The following is a 26257-nucleotide window of genomic DNA, read 5'->3' as shown; positions in this document are numbered from 1 at the left end:
TGAGCCGAGAGAGCGAGGGTGGGAGGCAGAGAGAGCAAGGGGGGGGGGACGCCGAGAGAGAGAGGGTGGGGGGGGGGGCTTCGAGAGAGAGAGGGGGGGCTCCGAGAGAGAGGTTGGGGGAGGGGGGGCTCCGAGAGAGAGAGGGTGGGGGGGGGCTCCGAGAGAGAGAGGGTGGGGGGGGGGCTCCGAGAGAGAGAGGGTGGGGGGGGGCTCCAAGAGAGAGAGGGTGGGGGGGGGGGGGGGTTGGAAAGAGAAAGAGGCCGAGAGAGAGGGGGGGGGGGAGAGAAAAGAGAAAGAGGCCGAGAGAGGGGGGGGGGGTGGGGAGAGAAAAGAGAAAGAGGCCGAGAGGGGGGGGGGAGAGAAAAGAGAAAGAGTCCGAGAGAGAGAGGGGGGGGGGGGGGAGAAAAGAGAAAGAGCCCGAGAGAGGTGGGGGGGGGGGGGGAGAGAAAAAGGCCGAGAGAGAGGGAGGGGGGGGGGGGGAGAAAAGAGAAAGAGGCCGAAAGAGGGGGGGGAGAAAAAGAGGCCGAGAGAGGGGGGAGGAGAAAAAGAGAGAGAAAAAGAGGACGAGAGAGGGGGGGAGGAAAGAGAGAGAGAGAGAGAGAGAGAGGCCGAGAAGGGGGGGAAAGAGAAAAAGGCCGAGAAGGTGGGGAAAGAGAAAGAGGCCGAGAGGGGGGGGGGGGGGGGGAGAGAAAGAGGCCGAGAGAGAGGGGGGGGGGGAAAGAGAAAGAGAGATTTAAAGGAAGAAGGGTAATTGAGAAAAATAAGAACAGTTATGGTACTTGTGAGGAACGCACCGTATCAACCAACACTTTCCACAGAAGAGACTCAATGTAATAGTTTGTTCCTCCCACAACAATTGGTATCTTGTTCCGGGAAAATATATCTTCAATGTGCAGAATTAAGGGTCAGCGGAAAAAAAATTGAGACCTGAAGCTTGTAGGGGGAGGAGGTTGGGTACGGTCTATTACCACCTCACACAATATCTAGGGGTTAAAGAAACATGTCCCTATCCTTAGAAGGTCTGCTGGTCACTTAGGTGAAAGGATATTAGAGACACGGCCTTGTTGCGGAAATCCACCACGGTGTAACTAGAGACCACAGGATCCACAAAGCTGATCATGTGATGTCTGCAGAGCCGCTGCTCCTCTGCGCTCACCTTGTTGGTGATGATGTCCAGACCCTTGTACACCTGAAACAGACATAAGGGGTGAGAATTTACCCCCGACCAAAATATAAATGTAATTTGTTTACTGTTTGTGCATAAGGCCGCGTCCAGGGTTGCAGCAGCCGTGCGGAGGCGCGCCGTCCGGGGGCGTGTCGGGGGGCGGGCCAGTGACGTCACGGAGCTGGTTTGCCCTCATTGGGCGAACCGCTCACGTGACCGACCCTGCGCTCACCGTGAGCGCTTGAATCTAAAAATTTCATAAGACCCACGCTTCCGCACGCGAGCCCCTACTAAAGCCGCTCTCATTGCGGCTGCAGGGGCTCACTGGTAAGCGAGAGCGCGCCTCAGCACGGGTCAGCGCATGCCCGAGGCCTAAGGCTGGGGCCATGGTACAGCAGACCGTGCGCTGAGCGAACAGACTGCCTTAAGGCAGTGTTCGTGTCCATGCGGGCGCGTGCAAGCGGGAGGGGGCGCAAGTTGCGCAATAAATCAGTTCAAACTGATTGGCGCGACAGGCCAGTCACATGAGCCGGCCTCTGCACGGACGAAGGCACCGTGGCCCCAGCCTAAGACCTCATCCAGGGTGAGGGCGCGCTCGCTGGCGCTCGAGCACCGCGCCGTCAGACGCTGGGCAATTCCTAGTTAGCTAGTTGCGTGCATGGGGGGGAAAGGGGGGCGTTCCCGTGACATCACGTGAGCGGTTCACCCTCATTGGCTGAACTGCGCACGTGACCAGAGCCAGCGCGACAAATACAAACATATTTGTCTCGCAAAGCATCGTGCCTCTGCACACGCACAGCTTGGATAAAACAATTTACTTTAATCAATTTGATTGCGCGCTCGCAAGCTCTCAGCCTGGACAAGGGCCAAGACCTGTGTGCCAGTTTGTGCATTTCCAGGCTCCTCTGTCATTATAGAACCAGCATCTCCAGAGTGATCTTCTTATTTAAAGCCTTCAGATGTAGCCCGACTATCAGAGATACATTTCCCCATAGCTCCTGGGACCTTCTTCTCACCCGTAGCCTGAGTAAAACTCTCCTATCTATTCCATACCCTCAAACTGTACCTATTTAGCAGGTACTGCCCTCATTTCAGTCCATGCGTGAGAGCCCAGCGGAGCTCTGTTCTGTCTCCCATTTAATGCTGCTCAGAACCTTCAACTAGTTACAGTAGTGCCCAAAATCAGGCAGTAGCTGCAAAGGTGAACAAGATTTTATCTTGAATTAAACAGGCAATGGATGGAAGGGAAGAAAACATAATTATGCCCCTTTATAAAGCATTAGTAAGACCACACCTTGAATATGGAGAACAATTTTGGGCACCACTCCTTAGAAAAAACATTATGGAACTAGAGAAAATGCAGAGAAGAGCCACCAAATTAATAAAGGGGATGGATAATCTGATTTAGGAGGAGAGGCTAGCTAAATTTGATTTGTTTACAATAGAAAAGGAGGCGTCTAAGAGGGGATATGATAACCAGGGCTCGAAAAATGCACTCCCGCTGTCGAGTCTTACCGGCAGTGTAGTGTGGCGTCTCCCGGCATTCTCCTGCGTCTCCCCCTGCAACTCGTGTGAAAATGGCTGCACGGCGTCAAATAACGCCGAGTTGCCATGACACCGGGAAGCTAGGAACTGGAAGACTCGCCAGCGGGTAAAGTGAGAGGGGTGAGAGAGGGAGGGGGTTACAATAAAACAATATTTTTGAGGAAGGGGGGGCGAGTGGCTTTTTTTTCTAATTTGTCAAGCCCTGATAACTATATACAAATAAATTCAGGGACAAAACAAGGAGCTTTCACACTAACTTTTCATCCCAAGGGCAGTACAAACAACAAAGGTTGGAGGAACCCCTTAAGGTTGGAGGAACGGAGATTTCACCAGCAACTAAAGGAAGGGGTTCTATACAGTAAGGGCCGTTAAAATGTGGAATTCATTACCCATGGAGACTGATGGCAGAAACAATACAAATCTTCAAAAACAAAAAACTTGGACATCTTTTTGGATAGGGATATACCTAATAAGTAAACATGGGAAGGATGTTGATACAGGAAGTAATCTGATTGCCAATATTTGAGTCAGGAAGGAATTATTTTTTTTCCCCTTACGATATATCATTAGATGATATTTCACTGGGGTTTTTTGTTTGCCTTCCTCTGGACCAATATTCTGTATGTATGTCTTTATTTAAATAGTGCCATTAGTGTACATAAGATTTTTCTAACAAGCGCTTCACAGCAGAATTACACGTGACAATCATATAAATAACAAATAACACAAAGGGAAGAAGTGCTTCAGACATAAAAGTAACATTTAGGAAAAGGGGTCCCTGCTCCGAAGAGCTTACAATCGAATCCCCGAGGCCTCTCCCTCTTTCACCCCGAGGCCTCTCCCGCTCTCACCCCTGAGAGGCATCTCCCGCTCTCACCCCTGAGAGGCCTCTGTCACCCCGAGGCCTCTCCCGCTCTCACCCCTGAGAGGCCTCTCCCGCTCTCACCCCTGAGAGGCCTCTCCCGCTCTCACCCCTGAGAGGCCTCTCCCGCTCTCACCCCTGAGAGGCCTCTCCCGCTCTCACCCCTGAGAGGCCTCTCCCGCTCTCACCCCTGAGAGGCCTCTCCCGCTCTCACCCCTGAGAGGCCTCTCCCGCTCTCACCCCTGAGAGGCCTCTGTCACCCCGAGGCCTCTCCCTCTCTCACCCCGAGGCCTCTCCCACCCCGAGGCCTCTCCCGCTCTCACCCCGAGGCCTCTCCCTCTCTCACCCCGAGGCCTCTCCCTCTCTCTCACCCCGAGGCCTCTCCCTCTCTCTCACCCCGAGGCCTCTCCCTCTCTCTCACCCCGAGGCCTCTCCCTCTCTCTCACCCCGAGGCCTCTCCCTCTCTCTCACCCCGAGGCCTCTCCCTCTCTCTCACCCCGAGGCCCTGTCACCTGCATGGAGTCGGCGCTGATGATCTCCCCCCCGAACCTCTGTCCCAGCTGCATGGCTAGTTTGGATTTGCCGGTCCCGGTGGCTCCCAGCACCACCACGAGGGGCAACGAGCGGCCAAGTCCCGGGACCGCCATCTTCCCTCAGACCCAGAGCGAGGCGTCACCACGGCAACAACAAGAGGGGCACGTGACCGGCCACCATGACAACAGAGGAGGAGGCTGGAAGCCTGGAAACGGAGAGGCAAAGAAGACCCTAGCGACGGGATTATGGGTTCCATAGCAACCGGAGTGAGGGCCCCTAGCAACAGGAAGGAGGGCTCTGATGGCCCTTAGCAACAGGAGGAAGAGCTCCTTGCAAACGCTGTTGCTAGAGGAAACACTCCCCTGGCACGGGGCCCTCATTGTTGTTGAAGCCCATAATCCCATTTTTAGTAGTTGGGGCCCCTAGCAATGACATTGTGGGCTTCATAGCAACGGGAGTGAGGGCCCATTGCAAGGGGAGGGTTGGCCATAGAAACAAGAAAGTGAGCAAGAAGTTTAATACTGAGTGCAGGGTGAGCACAGCCAGATGCATGTGTGTAATGTATATTTGGTTGTGACGTGTATATATGTGTGTGTGTGTGTGTGTGTGTGTGTGTGTGTGTGTGTGTGTGTGTGTGTGTGTGTGTGTGTGTGTGTGTGTGTGTGTGTGTGTGTGTGTGTGTGTGTGTGTGTGTGTGTGTGTGTGACACACACACACCATGGAAATATAAACGTTCTTTGGTGCATGGGGAAGGAAATGAAAAAGAGAAAATAAGAAAAATATAGTGTATGTTTGTCAAAAAGAAATAAATATCACAAAAATGGTGCACACAACGTAAATGCTTATTAGTAGCCTTTAAGATTACTTCACGTCTGTATCCTCAACGCCTGGTTATTCACGTTTGATGTGCAGCAATGCATAAGGGAGAAAAGCGAGAGTGCAATAGTGTCAGATTGTTTTATTAACATATGCTTAAAAATACAAAGAGAACCATTTAATTTTCCCTTTCGGGGTAATCAGCATAAATCTATATTGCCTCAGATGGTCCGCAGCAATACCACGGGGGCTATGGGTAGAAAGGACGCCACTCTGGTTTCCCTCAATTTCGCACGTACATCTTCCAGTGTCTGACCTCACTCCCAGTCACCCACTCGCAACTACGGATCCTCCGAGACATCAATCAAACGTGTTCTGCTCTAGTTTCCCAAGGGATATATATATATATACACCTAGTTAAGTTATGGTGGGTAAAAAAAAGTGACAAAAACCTTCCACAACAAAGCATATAGCAAATGGAAATATTACTGTATGCTCATTTGCATGTCTTAGACAGGTCTGCAACCCCACCTTTCACCATTATCACCTCGCACACAGCACTTCCACTGCAGCAAGGGATTGCATGTCATTTCCCAGAATCCCTTGCTGCAGTGAAAGTGCTGTGTGCTGGGTGATAATGGTGAAAGGCAGGGTTGCAGACCTGTCTAAGACATGCAAATAAGCATACAGTAATATATCCACTGATCCAACTCCCTAAATGAAAAAGGGAAAGCGCTTACTTTCAACACAGCAACCGAGGCTGTGAGCAGCTAATCTGTGAGGTTGTGAGATAGTTTACTGTCATAAAATACTGTATTATTAAAACATTACTTCTCCCAGAACCAGGGACATTTTAACCTGACTCTCCTCCCCCAACCCCCAGACCGGTCCATTCTTTGAGTCTTCCCAGTGGTTGTAGTGCAATAGTACTAGGGGATGCAACGTACTATTACCAATTTTTGTATTTTCAAATACACAGCAATACTTATTTTTTCCTTTTACTTCACTTTGTTTTTCTTAAGCCAAAGGGATTTAAATGTTTTCCCTTTCCTTTTTCTGCAGCATAAATCTTGCTTAAACCTTTTTAAAAACAAAATACAAAGCTTTGCCCCGTTGAATTAAAATAAATAATCTACATGTTTCAGGCACAGTACCACTACTATTTTTAAGCTAATTTGACCACTGACCATAGCAACAAAGCAGACATAAACTGCAGCATTATCCAGACAGATGGAGGCTGTTCCCATAGTAACCACGGTGATTGGTCCTGTACCAGCACAGTGTAAGGAGGATGTTGGGTCCCATAGCAACACGAGGATGTGAAGATACCATGGAAACAGGGAGAACCAACGGCTGTCCAATAGCAACCGGGAATGGCACCGTCAGTCCACAGCGACAGGAACTCAGTTCCCGTAGCAACAGGGGAAGAGCGCAGTATTTAGGGAGTAAATTACATGATACATTTGTGCGTGAAGTAAGCAGCTAAGAGAATTACATGGGATGCAGGGTGTGTAAGCAGCTTGTGTCAGAAACTAGGCAATTACAGAACAAAGACAAGAAAGGAGAAATGGAAGACAGATGGATGGTGAAATCTAAAGTGAAGGGTGACAAAGGCACACAGGTCCCTCAGAGGAACCATCGCGTTGCTCTGTTCCAAAAGATTTCCCTGTAGTGAGATTACATGTAGTTAGTTCATGAGCTTTGAAGACCTCACAAGTCTCTTCTTCAGATCTAAAACAGCCTTTGTTCCTGCCGCAGACACAGGGAGGGTGCTGCAAGCCTCCACACCTTCAGTGCAGCTCTTAAATGGCTCTCTTTTGTAGTCACTGCATCAAAGGCAGATACACAGGCTTCCTCATAACAGGATTCACATGACCAAAAGCACATGGATCACAGCCGCTTACATAAACATCCCAAATACAACATCAAGGAGCCTGCCCGTGCAAACACGTCCTGCAGGTCGTGATACTTTTACTTGGAGGAAAACCTCCTGTGTGCACGGATCACACTTTGCAAGCTCTTCAGCAGTGAGTGGGTTAAAGGGTTGATGTTGCATGCTGGAGTTTAAAATGAAAAGAAATACACAAAGAAAAGTGGACTGCGGGAAAGGGGATTTAATAGAAAATGCTTTCTTTTTTTTTCCAAACGGCATTGCATAAAACGGAGTAACGACAGCTCTACAAATATGTTCTGCAACCGCTCATATACTCCATTGGGAAAAAGCAAAGCAGGCGTCAATGCAACCACTGGGATTTCAATGCCAAATCCATGTAACTATTTTTATTTGGGGGGGGGGGGGCTGTTGCTCAGATTTTGCTTTAAAAAACATATTTGTACTGTTTACATGACATTGCTGCCACACCAGTTTCTTGCTTTTTCATAGTTTAATGGGGTTTGGCTTTCAGGTGTGGGGCCGATATACAGCAACACCAAGCAGGAAGTAAACCTATTACATGAGGGTCTCCCATGTGAAGAGATTTGCAGCCAGCAATGAAGTCTATGTTGGACCAGCCAGTCCCTTATTCTTGTATATTGTATGCTGAAGCAGCCATTTACTGGATATTAGAAGCCCAAACCATCCCATAATGCCACTTCAGTGTATACAGAATCACCCTTTAATCAATCTCTGTAACTACAATGTTCCTTGTGGGATGTCTACAGGGAATACAAGGCAGAACATTGAATATAGGCATGGCCTGTGTAGTGTTCTGCTTTCCTTTATCTTCCCTGAACGGATGTATTGCTTTATCTAATCATGCAGACAGCTGGAATTAGAAGCAAAAGTAGTTAAAACAGCGGTTTGCAAATGTTTATTTTATTGCAATCTAATTTGTAGGTACCTGCACAGGTAATAAACGGACAGTTTATATCAGACATCCCCTGCTGTGTTAAGGGACCATATCATTGCTGATCAGATTCTAATAATGTAACACTGTTTGACCATCGCCAACTGTTCGGACAGTTTTGCTGTGTGCAGAAAGCGGGAAAAAGCTCAGTGGGTGGCAGTTAATGCTTTTCACCTTTTACACCAAACGTTTTTGGAAGAACAAATTTAAGCTGAGCCATCGTCACAGCGCCAGCCTACAGGCAGACTTCCAGCCTAGGACATTCACATCAGGACAACAACAAAAACACAGGGAAGCAGTCTTGTGACAAAGCTGGTTTATTTTGTGTTTTAAAAAATAAACTGTTTTTAACCCCTTAAAGACAAATGATGCTAATTCACCTCATACCATTCAATGACTCATCAGATGTTATATATATATAAAAAAAAAAAAAAAAAAAAGCGTTATGGGGTTATAGGAAAATAAAACGACCATCCAACACATCACATAATGTAGTGAATACACAACCTGTACTGAGTCACCTGGCAGGGGTGCGAGATCCACAGGCTCCTGCTGTCTGCATTAAAGTGCTTCTTAAATCAATGTGAAGAAAACTAAAAATCGCCTTCAGCAGTGGGAGCCTGTGCTCATTCACCGCTTCCCCCTTCTCAGGCCAGTCTCTGCCCTTATCTCCTTGGGCTGGACAGGAAAATGGATCAGTTTAATCTTTAACAGGCTGCACTGGGACCCAACCATAAGCTAATGACAGCCCCCAGACAAGGGCATCTGTCAACCTAGTCAGCCACAGATGCCCACACAGCAAGAAGATTTCACTGAATGTGCAGGTGATGTTTTTATGGGATGAACCAACAGTTAGTCTAACAAAAACTTTACAGTTCAACATTCAGAAAGTTGTGTCGGCACAGGCGAAGTGTAGATTCATTGTAGGCTAAGGAGACCTTTGAAGGGACCAGCATGACAGCTGTTTGTAGATGAAATGCTACTGTACAATGTTTTCCAAATCTAACACGTTCTTCAGGTGTCCAGAAAGCTCTGCACAGTATAATGTCATGTATAAAAGAAACCTTGTGTAGGTCTTAAAAAAAAAAAAATTAAAAAAAAATCCCAACCTACAATTATTCTAATAGAAACTTCAACCTACCCCCTATGAAAGTAAAAATAGGAGTTATTGAATCATTCTGTGCTACAGGCTCTATTACTGCAGGCGAGGCGCAGACAGGATCCATGTGAGAACATTTCACGTTATTGACCTCAAATCCTGAATCACAAGTACCGGTATATGAGAGAAAAAAAAAAAAAAGTACAAAAATTTTAACAGTTCAAAAGCCCGCCAGCCACTTACAAATTACTATTTTTTTAACATTTTTTTTTTTAATAATAAATCTCACAAATTTTCCCAAAGTCGTACAAAAATACAGTATAAACTTTTCATTCAATACAAAATCTGGCAGTCAGCAGCAGGTTCCAAGACATAAAAAAAACACAAAAAAAAACTGACAAAACTACAGTGTAAAGTGACGAGAGAGTGAGGTATAGACAGATTCAGACTGGATTCCCCAGCGTTCCTTCCTCACAGGCACACGTCACACACATGAAGAGTTTCCGCACTACCAGACCAAGGTCATGAAGCCTTTAAACCCTCCTTCCCCAATGGATTCAGTATCAGATCAAAACGTTATTCTTCCAATAAAGATGAATTGCATTTTAACTATGGGTTGTGCAGTATTACCAGCCCAATAGAGTTCTGACAAAATGAATTACAGAAGTGTCAATCTAGCTTCAATCTACTTTCAAAGCCTGCTATTACAGTACTTAGTTTTTGAACTAATAAACAAACAAAACATACTTCGCCCATTAAAGTACTCAAACTTGAAAATGAAAGGCTGTTTAATCCCCTCCCACCAGACCTGGCAAGATTAAAAACAAAATTTAAAGTGCATCGCAGGAACTGAAATTATTGGGAGCTAAAATATTCAGTTCTACCCGTCATTAGCAAACTGCTACAAGAGGCATATTTATGGGCAGGTCACGTGAACGGGGTAAGGACAGGGTTAGAAGGCTTCATCACTTAAGGCTTTAACCTCTGGCCCCAAAATGTGAGATTAATCCATGCTGCGTGATCCCCACGGTAATGGCGAAGAGGTCACATAGCAGGAAGGCAGCCCAGGACTTAGGTAACCATGAAATTAGGAGAGATCACCCACCTCCTGCAGTGGGAGAGGACACCCAGGATCAGAAACCGCATGCAAAGCATCCAGACTGTGCCAGGAGGAGGAAAACGCAAACACCAGGTGTGAAACAAAAAGGAAAAAAAAAAAAATCGAACATACATCCAACATCCTGAAACACGCAGCTTGGGACAAGTCCCTCCCACCGCGCAGGGGGCACCTCATTCTGCAGGGCACATTGTCTTTATAAAGTGGTAGTTACCCTTGTGTCCCCAAGATCCACCCCCCCCCACAACAAAAATGTGCAAATGTGCCAGGCAGCTCCACCCTGCCCCCCGCCACCCACTCAGCGCCCCTTCAGCCGAGAAAGCTTTCGCAGGAGCTGCTGTTGCCGAGACCTAAGCCTCAGCTTCTCTGCCTCCAGCCGCTGCTCCGCACTGAGCAGCCCGCGCAGGTGCTCTGTGGCGCGGCTCAGAATCACCACCTTAGGCGTCTTCGAAGTGTCAGACAGGCTAGGCACCTCGTCTCGCAGGGCCAGGAAGCGCGAGCGCAGGTCGTTCCTTCGCTTGCGCTCCAGATAGTTGTGGTTTTTGCGCTTCACCATGTCCTCGCCATCCGAGCTGCAGGAGGCTTGGGGGGAGCACATCGCGGGGGGGCTGGAAGGCGGCAGGGAGGGGGAGCTGACCTCGCTGTGCTCCTCCTCACAGGGGCTTTGCGCGGGCGAGGGACAGGGGCTGTGCTGGGGGGACGGGATGCTGGGCTCGGGGGGGAAGCAGGCAGCGTAGTTGTGCTGTTGCTGGTGGATGGAGATGTGAAAGTGTTTGGTGCCGGGGTCCATCGGATCAGCTCGGACCGTGATAGTTACAGGCTTACGGCCACCGTAAGATTTCCTCTTCTCCACAGTCACCACATCAATCTCGTCATCCTCTGGAAAAGAGAAATAAGCGTAAGAAACAGGAAGCACAGTAAGACAGAAATAAAGTTGAAAATTATGTATACAGTCTAGTGCCATGTGGCTACAGTGCTGGCCAATGAAGTGGGAGCCCCCAGCTCGGACAGCAAAACCACAGACAATTTACCTGCAGCATGTAAATAAACCACACTAAACCCTTTGATTGTAAGCTCTTGGGATCAGTAACACTTCACGCCTCCTATGCTACCAGTCTTATCTGCATGACACATCTAACCTCTTTATAGTGCATCATGGCATAAATTGGGGTTTTACAAATTGCCTAAAATCTGCTCAAGCCTCCCTGCCCCACACAGAATAAAAAAAAGTGTGGGTATCACAAGTATTTGATACTCTGATTTTTACAACAGACACCCCCCCCCCCCCCCCTCTCTATAGGCTGTGACTACTTCCAGCCATCTGCAATTAAATAGTGTGCACAAGAAAAGACCCAAAACAAAGACACATCACACAGAGATTATCCCCCTACCCCCAGCTGTGAGGGACAGTTACAACCCACCCCCCTCAAAATGAGTGAATTGTAAACCAGGCCCCTGTAAAATCGTTACTTTAACTGAATAGGGACCACAAAAGGGTTATTTTTTTTTTTTTTTACAAGTTGATCATTCAGAATACCCCCCAACCCCCAAACCTATCCCCCCAGGGTAACCTCCCTGCTGCACAGCAAGACCTCACAAAACAAATACATAGAACTTTGCAATGTTCTGCAGATATGCCCAGCCATAAACCCATTATATTCCCTGTTCTGTGTTGTCCTGGCACGCTCCCAAGAAATTTTGATTGCAAGTTCTGGGGCAGTGATTTCCTTTCCTGTGGGTCTGATTTTGTCGCACTTCTTGTATTAGGCAGCATTCAGGGTGGCTGCAACGCACGCGCCCATCGCAAGTTCGGTGGGAGTGTTCAAACTGAAAACTCCACCGGCGGCAAAGTGCAGCGTTGACGCTGCTACACTTTGCCGCTACAACCAGAAATTATAAATGGGGCGGCAGTCGCGTCACGTGGGTGACACGTTCGCCCCGCCCCCAACGCCGCGACCCAACTCATGCAGCCTGGGCACAGATCGCCGCGCTGCAGGAGCACACGCGCAAGCGTCCGTAGCAGCCACCCTGAACGGGGCATTAGAATTCCCTGTATTGTCTCCTTTTTACTGCGCAGAGTACACTGTGGGCGCTATATAAAGCTACATAATTTTGCAATGTGTTGCAGACCCGTTCAGCAGTACACCCCATTATATTCAGTTCCTGCGCTACTTATCTGCACATTACCCACAAGCGATTTGTGGCTTTAATGAAGGTAGGCATCACTGCGGAAGGCAGAGTAGGACCACTTTGCCACATAAAGTGGATGTTAATAGGTTACGCACAGATTTAACAGTATATATGGGTATATACACAAGCTGCAGGCTTGGCACACTGTACATTGTGTATAACGCTTTATGGGGTGTGTGTCAGGGGAGGGGCTGTTTATTGGGGGGGGAGGGAGTGTGCTGGGAGTCTGTCTGAGGTTTCAGCACAAAGAGGCTGCATTGTGTGAACAGGCTCATTTCCACCCCATTAATAAATCCCAGCAGCCCCCACCCCTGAAGCCATGTGATTGGCCAATGCTCCCAGTTCGAATGCAGAAGGGGATTCCTATTAGCTAACAGCCATGTCTGTCTGACCCCCTCCCCCCTCCCCACCGGCTGCAAGCTGTTGCTTTTTGTCTGAGGCCATGTGGCTGCCGCATGCACTGAGCCAGCAGCAGTCACCCATTGTGCAGCTCCTGAGGCACACAATGCCTTTAGTGCTCACCACACCCTATCCAGGGCTGCCTACTACTGATGCAGCAAGTGTGAAAAGCAACCCCACGGATAGTACACAGCACACACAATCGCCACAGTGCACCACGTACAGCGGACGCACAAACCACACAGCGCGCCACGTACAAAGGGCACTCAGGCCACGTAGAAAGGGCACACGCCACATACAGAAGGCACACAAATGTCACAGCACCAAGTACAGAGGGCACTCGCCACAGTGTGCCATCTACAGAGGGCACGCAGATGCCACATAGGACGCTCACTTGCTACACAGCATGCGGCAAACAATCGCCACAGCGCGCTGTGCCTAAAGTCCTTTTTACTGTAGATTGGAAGTTTCTCGGAGCCGGGACCTCATTATGTATTGATTCGCTATGTTTGAAGTTGTGTGTTTTAAGGTTTTGTTCTTGTCCTCACCCCCACATTGTACTGCATGGCGGAATGTCGGCGCCATGTAAATAAAAGATAATATTTATAATAAAAGGGACCTAGCAACAGTAGCATGTTTAATAGGTGCACAATCACCACAGCGCACTGTGTACAGAGACCACAGGGATTATTAAAGTGGGATAAAAACTCCCATCAACTTCAAATTAAGTTCCTGTGAGATAGGTCCCTGCACTTTGTGTTATCTGACAAGTATCTATATACCGAGCGCTGTATAGCGGTAGAAAGCATCTATACACAAACATAACGCACTGACCAGCATCTTTATATGCCAGAACACACTGTACTGTATAATGATGCAGAGTATCTCAATGCACGGATAACGAACACTAGTGATGCAGTATCTACAATAACACGCTGAAATGTATAATCATGCCAAGTATCTATACACTTCCACTGGACACCTCTATCTAATTGCGTAGCTGTGCATGAGAGATGTCCTACAATAACAAAGGCAGTGACAGTCCCATGTCACGCCAACTTCTAGTTACTGTATTGGTCCTGGAGTAACTTAGGTTACTATTCCACCACAGACGTAATAAGGCACACCGCTCACAGGTCCCATTCATGTACACACTATTCTATCCATGACGTACCCTCATGCTGGTGCATTAAAGAACCCTTGTTCCCTGCCAACATAACGCAGGGATCATCCCCATACACCGGTTCCCAACATACCCACCCTTGTATACGGAGACCGACAACCCTCCCCAGCTGCGTGCACCTGCTGCCGGCTCTAGGTGTGTTCTGAGCACAGGTACCAACATGTCATATCCAACAACAGGAAGTAAATTATTTATTAGCAGGAAAGTTACAGAGGGGGAAGCCAAACCTCTGCCCCAAACTGGGTAGGTACACTGCAGGTGCTACAGGTGGGACAAGCAAACTTCCTGCAACCCACAGGCTTAACAAATGTTGGGACAAGAAGGGTGACACTTAAGAGTAATATCCCATCAATGCTGTACAGTTGTAAGCGGTGGCTCATTGCAACAACACTCGGGCTGAGGTTGGCAGCGATGCCCTCTTGAGGTGGGCACAATGTTGTGCTCCTCTTATGGGGGGGCTCAGCTGTTATACAGCCACATCCCTGGGCTTCAGCAAATGCTACCTTCCCTGGCCCGGTCTGTGGTTCTGCCCATGCTGCCCGCTCACCTGAGTCACTGGCGCTCTCTGACCCAGAGGAAGGGGCAATCTTGTCGGTCATTGATGCCGGTACGAGCAGTGCAGGGGGGCTCTGCTCTGGGATGTCAGCTACAGGCTCCAGCAAATCAGAGTCCGTGGCTGGTTTTGGGGCGTTTGTTGCCCGGGGGGTGCCAGTTGAAAGTCTCTCATTGATGACTTTTTCCAACCTCTCTCTGGTTGAGAAGCCACTCCACATACAGTCTCGCAGCAGGACCACAGAGCTTAATCCAGGCAGCTTCACAGGAGACTCCCACCCTAAATCCATCAGCTCAGTCCCCCAATCCTTCCCACCACCACCTGGGCATCCTAGCGTAGACAGAGAACAATTGGGCACAAGCTCAAACTTTTTCCAGATGTCCTCACTGGGAGCGATGGAACGATAAAAATCCTCCTCCAGATCCACATCGTAGAAGTAGTGATTATTGTAGGACCCAAACTCCATTGTCCTGCAGGAGAAGAGGGCAGAAGGGTAAGAGGAGGCCACCACAGGAGTAAGGGGGCAGCACTGCAGGGGAGGACAAGTGCACAGTAAAGGGTGAGAGAGGGCACCAGAGGGGTGAGGGTGGCACTGCAGGGGAGCATAAGAGGGCACCAGGGTGAGTGGCATACCACAGGTGAAACAGGGTAGAGGGTGAGGAAGCACCACAAGAAAAATATGACTGGGGTACAGAGGCTGAGCACCAGAGGCAGGGAGAGACGAAGGCAGAAGAGGGGGTACATAGGAAGGGTGTGATTGGAGTACAGTGTGTGAAAGGAGGGCACCTGAGGGGTACGAGATGGGTAGAGGAACATTACACAGTAAGAGCACAACAGGACAGAGTAGTGAAGCGGGCATCACAATATCCAACATCAAGTGTTCGTGGTGGGGCACCCCAATAATCACAGTGATAGGACCATCACCCCACCCATGGGCGAGGGGGAGAGTCCCTTCGTATCCAGCACCAATCCCTAACCCTGCACATCACAAGGGGACACACAAGCTGAGACACCAACCCCATCACAGACCCTGCAGGGCTGCCACACACCCTCCCTCCTCCCCACGCAGCCCCGGCACATGTGCTCAGGGATGTGAGCGGTATACGGGGCTCATTGCAGCGCATATACACACACCGAACGCTCTAACAAGCTGCCCCTAGATCCCCCCCACACACGGGGAGCGCGCCCGGTGTCCTCGCTCTCACCCCGTGTCCGTCTCTCCGGTGTTCCCGGGACACGCTGACTCCAGCTCGGAACAGGCTTATTGTTCCCGCATCTCCTTATATCAGGTCTGGCAGGCTGGCTGGCCCCGCCCACCAGCTGGGCGTGTCCACGTGAAACCCCGCCCACAGCCGGCACCTTCCTGCAGAGCTGCGAGCAACACGTGAGTGGTAGTGTAGTGTGGTGTTTGTGTGTATGTATAGCAACATACACATACCTCACTCAAACCCACGGCTGCGAGTATGCGACGCAGCGCATCGCAGGTAAGTGATCAAAAAGTGTGTACATAGAAATAAAATCACGCATTAAAAATGTTATGGTGGGTAAAAAAAGTGACAAAAACCCTCCACTGTACCATAAATACAAATACCACTTGTGGTGCATTCACATGTCTCAGGTCTGCAGTGCTGCCTTTCCCCATTATCTCTTAGCATGCAATGCTTCTACTGTAGCCAAGGATTCTGGGTAATGACATGCAAATGAGCACACAGTGTGTCACTCTTTACTTCTATTTTAACATTGAGCCCTATAAGCGTATGCCTGCCGTGTTACAGCGTTTCAGCACAGCCTGGGATAAAGAAGTGCATAGCCAGTAAACCTACTCACAGACAGCTGCTTGGACATTTTGGGTCATCAGTGTGAGGCTGGTTGCTGGCTCTTTGAAAGAAAGTCCTTCTTGGCGCTGGATCTCCGGGTTAGTGCAAAAAATCATGTGAACGTGAAGAAATTACAAAAAATTGGCTCAGTGTAAATTCTTACATGTATATATTCACCATAAAGTGAAATAATACTTCAACTGTTTCAAGTGTTGAACAAAACTTAGCCATTCATATCTCCAAGGTAGCTCATATGTTTCAGCTGAAACAAGTCAATCAATATATATCATATAGAGCAGGCCTGCACAACTCCAGTCTTAGAGGGCTGCAAACAGGCCAGGTTTTCAGGATATCCCTAATTCAGCACAGCTGGCTCAATATGACTGAGCCAGTAATTGAACCAGCTGTGCTGAAGTAGGGAAATCCTGAAAACCTGGCCTGGTTGCGGCCTTCGAGGACTGGAGTTGTGCAGGTCTGATATAGAGGAAAGTAATCGGTGTGTTGTCAGCAGTCTTGAAATGCAGGTATAGTAGAATAGCTTAAAGGGAACGGCCTATTGGTTGTTGCTGAAGTAAAAGATAACACAGTTTGTGTGCGGGATGAGCCCAATGGCTCAATGTGAACAACTGACAGGGATATAATTTCAAGAGGAGAAACATTTAATTACCTCTGAAACCCCGCTCCAGATGAAGTTCTTACTCCGCTCATGTGATCACGGCGCAACGTCCGACTGTTAGCGATGATACACCGTCTTCAGGCAAACAACTGGCACTGGTTTCCGGTATCCAAATCCTGCACAGCCGCTGTGCGTCCATCCAATCGTGAGGCGGGGTATGAAACAACTGCAGGAGATTAATGGAACAGCAAAGCACTCCGAAAAAAGCACTGAACAACTCACCGGGTGTAGAAAAAATAAAGAAAATGTATTAAACTACATGGTTAAAAACAAAAACATACTGGAGACAAAACAGGGGTCTCTCCTCCCACACGTTTCACGCTTAGAGCGCTTTCTCAAGAAGTATTATACATGTATGTTTTTGTTTTTAACCATGTAGTTTAATACATTTTTCTTTATTTTTTCTACACCCGGTGAGTTGTTCAGTGCTTTTTCTGAGTGCTTTGCTGTTCAATCAATCTCCTGCAGCTTTTTCAAACAGTTTAAAGTGACCAATTATTCCTTAATCCCACACTGTATATTGATAATTAAGTGGGGAGTAGTGTAATCAGGACTGTGATATTCGCAGATGGGGCAATCTATATAGAGTGATACCTAATAGCACCAGTATTCATGCATGTGGAGAAAACACTAGAACACTGGAATATTTAACTCTCACTTCTAGGAGTGCACTTAGGAGTAGTTCAAGCAACCATTCATGTAAAGAAAAAGATCATTCACATGGTACAATAACATAATAAAAACTCTATAAAACAGAGACTATGGAATCTCACTCACAAAAGTACAAATAAAAGTGCGCATAGAGAAAGGTAGTTGCTTATCCTGACCCTCTGTGCTTGGATCTCTGGAGTCTCTGCTGCTGAGGTAGATGTGGATGTCTGGCTGTGTCTCTCAGACCACGCTGTTCCTCCAGACGCTTCGTCTCACGTCCCACGTGGTGTCGTGCTAACATAACCGCGCAGTGACGCTCCAACGTCTTGATGCGATGACCCGCTGGTCTCTGCAGTACCTCCACAAGGTCTCCACCCCATTCTCCTCCGTCCAGGGATCCTGAGCTGCTTTACACTTCTGTGCAAATGTCGCCCTACGCGTTTTGCGAATGGCTCTCCACTTCATCAGGGGTAGTGGTTCCTGGCTCTGCAATGTGAAGCTGGAACGTGGCGTTACAAAAAAAATCAAAAAATCCAATGCCATGGGGCGCGTTTCGCGCTCTCTGGAGACGTAGTGGCTACGATCTCTCTCCTCTCTCAGCCCGCGATGGAGGAGCCACTACATCTCCAGACAGCGCAGGACGCAACCGCTGAAGAGATGACATGTTGGAGGTGTGTGGGAAGGTGAAAGGCGTGAGGGCTTTCCGTGGGGATTAGAGTGTGAGGGCTTTGTGCATGGGGTGTGTGTGTGTGTGTTATGGCTTGGTGTGGGTGGGGTGAGAGAGGCTTGTGCTTTTTGTGGGGTGGGGGAAGCTATGTGGAGTACGCAGGGCTAGCTGGGAGTTTCGCGGTGCTTGGTACAGAGGGAGTTTGGTAGAGCCTCTTACCTGCTCCAGAGCCGGCATCTCTTCCTTCTGCAACGCATCGCCTTGACAACGCCACATCACGTGAGGCCTAGGGCCTCTTGCCCGCGCTCTCGTCATATAACGTCGTGTTGTCATGGCGATGCAGCTTTGTGACGTTGCGTTGTCATGGTGACGTGGCGTCACATGGTAGCAGGAGGAGATGCCGTCACATACAGCGACAAGGCGCTCTCCCTCAGACCTGGCAATCACAGTTTAAATGTTGTGGTAGTTCATTTAAACTGATCACTGAAGTTTTACCGGGGAAGAATGTAGGCCTCTTGTTAGCGCAGAGCCAGGTGCAGTCACATTAAAAGAGTAAGTATAATATTTGAGGGTGAATGTGGTTTGTAAGAAGAGGGTGTGTGCTTGTGTAAATGAGGGTGACTGTGTAAGTGAGGAGAGGGTGTATGAGGTCTGAAGTGCAGGGGTGCCCCGAGATTTTAGATATACTTCAGTGGTGCCCCTACTCAAAAAGGTTGAGAGCCCCTGATATATAGCTTACAAGAACAGCGGCACTCCTGCTTACTATAGGTAACCTGTAGGGGACAGCATGTAGTAATAAAGGAATCAAAGGCACTCACAGATCTTTCAAGACGCAGGAGTGCCTGGGATTTCTTTATTTGTGTGTGTGTGTGTGTGTGTGTGTGTGTGTGTGTGTGTTCAGCTTTGATTTCTCGCCATGCACCTGCTCATCTCCTGCACTTTGTTCATAATTGTCTCTTTTTCACCTCTTCCACCTCCACCGCTCTCTCTCAGGCTGCGTCCACTGTGCCGCTGACTGCGCTCATACTTGAGAGCGGTGATGTCACCAACTCTCCAAGCATGAGCGCCGGGCGTCCTGCATAATTTTGCAGGCGGGAGCCAGGGGGCATGGATCGGGGCTATTTCTGTGTGTAATGTGTGTGTGTGGTTGTGTACATTGACTGCTGCTGACCGTGCTTCCAAGTCAATTTTGTTTGTCTCCCCAAGCGCCAAACTTGGGAGAGCGTACGTGCCCCAGCTTGCGCGCTGCGTGAGTGTGGCTGTGCAGATTTGGATTCACTGAATCAAGCGCGGTCAGTGGCACAGTGGACACAGTCTCACTCACCTTGAGGCTATGCGCACAAGCTCCGCCCCCCAATCTATCCGGGCCCAGTACATGCGTCGGCGCGCATTTAGCAGCCGCGCTGTACTGCAAGTTTTCACACATACAAAAAAATTGTATGTGGAACTTGCGACTGAGGCGTGGCCACGCCCCCGCCGGCGGTTCAGCCAATGAGGGCGAACCAGCCGCGTGAGGTCATGGCCATGCACCCTCCCGTCGCAAACTCTCCCTCTCTCCCAGGACCGCGATCTGCGGTGAAGCGCTGTACACGCCCCCCCCCCCCCCCCCTGCCGGGCGCGCGTGCTACAGAACACACTGGGACCGCAACCTAAACCTTTCTGCCCCTTACCTGTTGAACTCCTTCACACTTCTTATATGCCAAGCACCTTCTCTCCCCACCTCTAAGTGAAACTGAAAAACACACCTTCTGAATGAGGCGTTTCTATAGCTTGGATGATCACTTCTCCCCACAGTCACAATTACCAACCATTGTGGTCAAGCACTGCCATCTACTGAACTTACTCCTTCGCCTGCTGCCTCTGTACGTCTCCTAACATACCACCTCTCCGGGCCAGGGATTTTCTTTCCTATTGCCTGATTTTATTTTTTTTGCACCTATTATATTCTAATTCTCTGTATTGTGTCTTTTGTAAAGCGCTGTATACATTGGTGGCGCTATATAAATAACAATATATACATACTTTGTGCTGGGGTATATACCTGCAGTATGTGACAGTATACTGTATACATGTACACTATATTTGGAAAGGACAGGGTAGGAAGGAAGGGAGGAGGAGTTGCCCTTTATGTGAAGAACAACATAACGTCTACTTTAGCACAAGGCACTGTAGAAAAGACTGGGATAATGTGGGTTACCCTACTCAATGGTGAGAAGGTTGTCATTCATACTGGGGTAGTGCAGTTATCCAGGACGAGGAGGAGCTGGATTGGATGTTTGAGTACCACGGAGGTGGCAATTAAAGGAAAGGAATTTATTATGGGAGACTCCAATCTGCCAGATGTGGACTGGCAGGTCAATGTTGTAGGTTCAGCCAGAAGCAGAGACATCCTGTTTTCCTTGCAAGGGGCATCTCTAAAGAAATTGGCGAGGGAGCCCACTCAAAAGAAACAATACTGGTCTTCATACGTAGAAATGTGGACAGATTATATAGGATCTAATTGTAAGGGAGACCTTAGGCTCTAATGACCATCACCAGGGCTGCTAACAGCTTTCCCGGGCCCAGGACTAGAGTTTCCACCTGTTTCCTCAATGGTGGTGGCCCTGCAAGACCCCTTCTTTCTCTTACACTACCCACCCTCTCGCTCTCTCTCGCTCGCTTTCCCCTCCTCTCTCTCTTGCTTTCCCCTCTTCTCTCTCTCTCTCTCTCTCTCTCTCTACCCCTCTCTATCTTCCCTCTCTTATCTTCCCTCTCCCTCTCTCTCTCTTTCTCTACCTTCCCCTTCCTCAATCTCTCTTCCCCCATCCCTCTCTCTCTCTCTCTTCCCCCATTCCTCTCTCTCTCTTCCCCCATCCCTCTCTCTCTCTCTACCCACATCCCTCTCTCTCTTCCCCCTCCTCTCTCTCTTTTCCCCCCATCTCTCTCTTCCCTTCTACCCTCACTTAATCCCTCCTTTCCCTCTCTTCCCGATCCTCACTGTCTTTCCCACTCCACTCTCTCTCTCTTCCTCCTCTCTCTCTTTTCCCCCTCCTCTCTCCCTTCCCCCTCCTCTCTCTCTCTCCCTTCCCCTTCCTCTCTCTCTCTCTCTCTCTCTCTCTCTCTCTCTCTCTCTCTCTCTCTCTCTCTCTCTCTCTCTCTCTCTCTCTCTATCTATTCCCCCCCTCTCTCTCTCTATCCCCCCTCCTCGCTCTCTATCCCCCCTCCTCTCTCTATCTTCCCCCTCCACTCTCTCTCTCTCTCTCTCTCTCTCTCTACCTCCCCCCCTCTCTCTCTCTTCCCCCTCCTCTTCTCTTTCTTCCCCTCCACCCTCACTTAATCCCTCCTCTCTCACCCTCAACCCCCCTCCCCCCTCTCTCATCTCACACTAAATCCCCTCTCTGAGAATTTTACCTGGTGTGGGAGCTGTGTCCCCGTTTGGGTGCACCGGGGGGGGTGTATGGATTGGGGTGAGAGGGCCCCGCAGCACACACAGGCACCGACAGCTGGGTGCGGAACTTGGGCCCGAGCTTTGCCCCCCGAACCCCCCCCCCCCCCCCCCGGCCTGCAACACTTGTCTCAACTACCCCCCTCCCCCCCTGTCAGCGACCCTGATCATCAATCATTGTGGCTTAGCATAAAGACAGAGGCTGGGACATACCCCACTAAAAGCAAGGTTTTTGATTTTAAGAGGACTGACTTTTTTTTAGAGATTGGAAATTATTTAAGGGATTCTTTGGTAGGGTGAAGGTATTTGAGTGGAGCACAGGAGCAGTCTAGGGTGGGGGGGGGGGGTGGGGGGAGATGCAATGCTAAAAGCTACAGACCTTTGTGCAGAAGAAAAATAAAGCAGCTTCTCAGAAGAGGTGTCAGTTACTGTAAAGGCTAAAAAGACGTCTGTTAGGAAATATAGGCAGACAGAAGAAGATAGATGGAGAACTAGATCGGGTTAGGAAGGGGTCTAAGCAAAGAATCGGATCTGCGAAGGCCCAAGCACAAGAGAAAACAGCCCAGGCAGTAAAGAAGGGGGAGAAAGGAGAGAAACAAAAGGAGGAATAGCAGGACTGAAGACACAGGAGGACAATCTCGTTACAATAGAAGACATTAGTAATTCTTTTTGCTCAGTCTTCACAGCTGAAGGGGAGCGACCACAGTTGGGTAACAGGAATATAAATGGAAAGGAGTTGGACACAAGTCCATTTAGAGAGGAGCAAATCCTAATGTCAAATCTGAAATTGGACAAGTCAATGGGGCCGGGTGGGATACATCCACGGATAGTACTCCTAAATGTTACTTTTATGTCTGAAGCACTTATTCCCATGATCTGTTATTTATATTATTTGTTATTTATATGATTGTTACGTGTATTAATACTGTGAAGCCCTATGTACATTAATGGCGCTATATAAATAAATTCATACAATCCAGGGGGAGCATGTGGGGAGAGAAGACAGCAACACAAACAATTTAAGTGCAGGTGTAGTGCAACGCTGGATGATAGTCGGCTTGTAGCTTGGCTCTATACACAGCCTACTCACAGGATGCTGGATGCTTAAAAGTTGTGACTGTCCGTTCTCAGTGGGTCTGGTGTGATCAAAATATCATCCGCAAAGCTCAGAAGAGATGACCCCGTAAAGAGAGATGAAAAGGAGCTCCATAGCACAGATCAATTGAATAAAAATCATTTTTATGTAATGAATATAAAAAAACGCACTTACAATAGTACAATATAAAATGGGCACGTAACACCAACGAGTGTGAAGGAGAAGCCGCACAGCGTGTAATCTCGCCATCACTCCCGCCACAGTTGGACGTCTGTTAGTCCCAGGTGAGTACTCAGCGACCGGTCAGTAACCCGCTCGTGTCACCCGTGGTTTTCGCTCCGTCGCGTCCACGAAACTCTGACGTCACCTCCGATTTGGTTCTCGCGGTCTCCTACGTGGATTTTTGTGTCTGTTACAATACAATTCTTTGTACACTTACCTCTGAGTGCTGCCTCTTTTTGCTGTTCTGCTGCCCTGCTGGATGGTAACAATATATATAGTGTTCTACAAACCTATACATTTGCACGCCCCGGGCGAGTGGATTTAACATTGTGGCGAGCTCCTATTGGCCCAAACAGCACACGTGTGGTACTAGGTGGCGAGTAGATTTTTTGGTGATTTGTCGACCACTGTGTGTAAATATATATATATATATATATATATATCTCACACATACACGCACTGTATTCGTGTGCTATGGTAAATTGTCAAGGAGTCAGCCATCAGAATGTGTGACGTCACTGTAATATGAGACAACAAATACAGTTGCGCTAATGAAATATAATGCAACACAATAATCTGCTTAGTTATATCAATGAACAAGTGCAATTTCATATCAAGTTTATTAGAAAGAGAAGCTCATCAAAGAAAAATGTACAAAGCACAGCAACAGATTAAACGTGAAAGAAAATAAATGACACCCCAAGCAATGGATGAGAATTCCAAATGTTTCAATAGGAGCCGAATATGGCCACCAAAACGGGAAAACGTATGGGATTATCGTCGGGGACATTATTTTACTAGGGTGAGAACGCTGCTATAGCATAGTGTAGGGTACGTGTTTCAGTAGTAACCATAGTATGAAAGGTGAAATTAAATATGGAAAATGCTTATGAGCTTATGGATAGATCAGATACCCATCTGCTGGAGCAATGTGTGGAGATAGAGCATAAGCATACTAGCGGGAGAACACTGCAACAGCATACAACCGGCAACAAATAACCATATACTGTAGTCCTATAGTCTTAAACGGCACATTGGCTCAATGGGAAGTCCACATGGCGACAAAACCAAGGTGTTGGGCCAAGGTACATGGGATGCAATCCATACACAATATTGGAACTTCCATTATACAGACCCCTTAATTTAGTAGTTGAAAGTGAATCCTCGATCACAGGAACTGCCACATAAACATATCCACACGGGTGGGTCGGGCTCACTTTCATGGAACTATAATACTGCTCCTTGGATGATATCCCCGCAGTGTCTGGTGTGATAATTGTATCCTCTATGTGGGAGCAGCATATAGTGTACACAGATCACCTGGTGTCAGTGGAACAAAAAAGTGAATGACTTTTTTTTATATATTTAATGCTATCATATGTAACCCCCCCCCCCCCTGTCAAGGGTAAAAGTATTCCCCATGTAGGAGTACCCAGCAGATACCCCCCTGGGTGGTTTAGTGACATGTCTAATCAAAATACATCTAAAGCTAGCCGCATTGTGTTTCGCTAGTAAGAAGTGCCGTGCGACAGGAGGTTCTGATTCACCATTGCTCTATGCCACCCTGATGCTAGCGCTGCTATTTCTTCTTTGAGTTGCCTCTCTGTTTCCCAGACATAATACAAACTGCATGGGCATTTTATAACTGCTGTTGAATTACAAACGATTCTTTGCCTCAACTTGTATCTCTTCCCTGAGTCCCCAGTAATACGATTGTTACAGGTAACACACCCACACCATTTGAAGCATCCCGATTTGGCAGGAGGTTGAAGCGACTGTATCTTTGGTGTATTTGTCAACGGGGGCGGCAAGGACTAGTATTGTATGTCTCTAATGCTGCTCCTTTTTTGTAGGCAAACATGGGCCTGGGCCTAAGGATATTGTTCAAGTGCGCGCCAAAAGATAGGTGTTTGTGACTCGCTTTGTTGATCTGTAATCTGATGATATGCTGTTTCCTATCACAAATTTGTCAGACATTGGTCTGTGGTAGAGAGTATAGCGTTTCTGTCTAGTTTCATTGCTTTCCTAGGAGCTTGCTGGGATTTTATGGGGGGTCCCACAAGCTTAAATTGTTTCAGTTGTTAGCAGAATCACACATTCCCCTCCACCCCTTGCTCAACAACTGGTAGGGCCCTTCATCTCATCACTCAACAGCCTGGGGCCCAGGTCAAGACTGTAGCTTTGGGCCCTGAGAGAGAGCTGTTGGTGGCCCTTCTGATTGTGTGTGTGCTTCCACTGCAGCAAGGGATTCTGGGAAATGACATGCAAATGAGCACACAATGTGTCACCTTTTGCCTGGAATATCCATTCACATGGAGCCCATTTAAGCCGATGAATCGTCGTTCACACAGCTTTTAAGCACAGCATGGGACTAGCAAAGCTGGTCAAACCACTCAGACATGTTTCAACCTTGATGGCCTATATAGCTTGACAAATTACCCAAAAAACTACTCGCCAAACCAAAAAAAGCTACTCGACAACTAGCCCCGCCCCCACTTAAAAAAATGGAATACATTCCTAATAAGAACTAATAACATTCGTTTTTGACATAACAGTTTATTTATTGTATTACATTTATACTTAACTATGTAACAAGGAGTAATTGTTGTAGTGTGTGTGTGTGTGTGTGTGTGTGTGTGTGTGTGTGTGTGTGTGTGTGTGTGTGTGTGTGTGTCTAGTCTGGGTGGGTGGGTGTCTGACTGACTGGGTGGCTTGGGTGACTGACTGGGTGGGTGACTTGGGTGACTGACTGACTGGGTGGGTGACTGACTGGGTGGGTGACTGACTGGGTGGGTACATGTATGTAGACACACTAGGGCCTCTGTGGGGGTGGGGAACAGCCACGTGAGCGGCCACAGAACGCTGTGCTTTCCTGGGGCCTGTGATGCACAGTCTGGTGTTGTAGTTTATCTCAGACTCCTGCCCTCTGACACCCCGCCCCCCGTAGCCTGGTTGGGCTGTGTCTCCGCTGAGCAGCCTAGCAGGTGCCTTCTCCCGGTTGTGCTCAGGCTCTCAGCCTCCTCTGGGACTTTCCCCCACCTCTCTGTTCTGGTCCTGGCCCAGAGCAAACAGCCTGGTGCCAAAATGTTGCGCCACCTTCTGTTTCACCTTCACCGTCCAGCTTTACCTGCACCACGGCTCTGCGGCGCTTCCAAACCTAGCCGGCTCCTATGCTGCTGACGGGGTATCGGCAACCCCCAGGTCTGCGTCCCACCGTCTTCAGGCACGGGATCCATGCCAGCCCGATCCACAGACTGCCTCCGATCACCCGATCTGTGCCTCCTCGCCCGAACGGTCCAACCTCCGGTGCACCCAGGTATAGTTCTGGTGTCCCGCACCGCGCGTCACCGGGTGGGGCAGCGCATGCGCCTGGCTCCAGTCAGGTCAGCTCCCCG

The 26257-nt window shown here is 48.6% G+C and overlaps 2 protein-coding genes across 4 annotated transcripts in view; both read right to left on the bottom strand.

Annotated features, from left to right (window-relative positions):
* TRIT1 (tRNA isopentenyltransferase 1) overlaps positions 1-4299 on the bottom strand; it is a 12671-nt gene extending 8372 nt beyond the window's left edge. The window contains 3 exon segments of the mRNA XM_075604473.1: positions 795-890; positions 1049-1189; positions 4085-4299. Coding sequence (XP_075460588.1) covers positions 795-890; positions 1049-1189; positions 4085-4219 — 372 coding nt within the window. The 5' untranslated portion in view covers positions 4220-4299.
* Positions 4300-8056: 3757 nt separating this feature from the next.
* Positions 8057-16852, bottom strand: MYCL (MYCL proto-oncogene, bHLH transcription factor). Of its 3 annotated transcripts, XM_075604471.1 has the most exons (4): positions 16794-16852; positions 16137-16218; positions 14304-14779; positions 8057-10863 (listed from the first exon to the last, which is right to left on the bottom strand). In XM_075604471.1, the coding sequence occupies exons 3-4, from the start codon at positions 14773-14775 to the stop codon at positions 10283-10285; spliced, it is 1053 nt and encodes a 350-aa protein (XP_075460586.1). In that variant the 5' UTR covers positions 14776-14779; positions 16137-16218; positions 16794-16852; the 3' UTR covers positions 8057-10282. The 3 variants fall into 3 exon arrangements, with proteins under 3 accessions (XP_075460586.1, XP_075460585.1, XP_075460587.1); XM_075604470.1 differs by lacking the exons at positions 16137-16218; positions 16794-16852 and adding an exon at positions 15515-15654; XM_075604472.1 differs by lacking the exons at positions 16137-16218; positions 16794-16852 and adding an exon at positions 15444-15597.
* Between the last annotated feature and the right edge of the window lie 9405 nt (positions 16853-26257).

Source organism: Ascaphus truei, chromosome 6 (assembly GCF_040206685.1).
Source record: "Ascaphus truei isolate aAscTru1 chromosome 6, aAscTru1.hap1, whole genome shotgun sequence".
Lineage (NCBI taxonomy): Eukaryota > Metazoa > Chordata > Amphibia > Anura > Ascaphidae > Ascaphus > Ascaphus truei.
The sequence above is the reverse complement of the archived record's forward strand: the minus strand, read 5'-3'. Positions and strand labels throughout refer to the sequence as shown.

Coding starts and splice junctions, on each gene's coding strand:
- MYCL (XM_075604471.1), bottom strand. CDS start 14,775: ATGGAGTTTGGGTCCTACAATAATCACTACTTCTACGATGTGGATCTG. Junction 10,864..14,303: donor AGAGAGCGCCAGTGACTCAG/GTGAGCGGGCAG, acceptor TCTCTTTTCCAG/AGGATGACGAGATTGATGTG.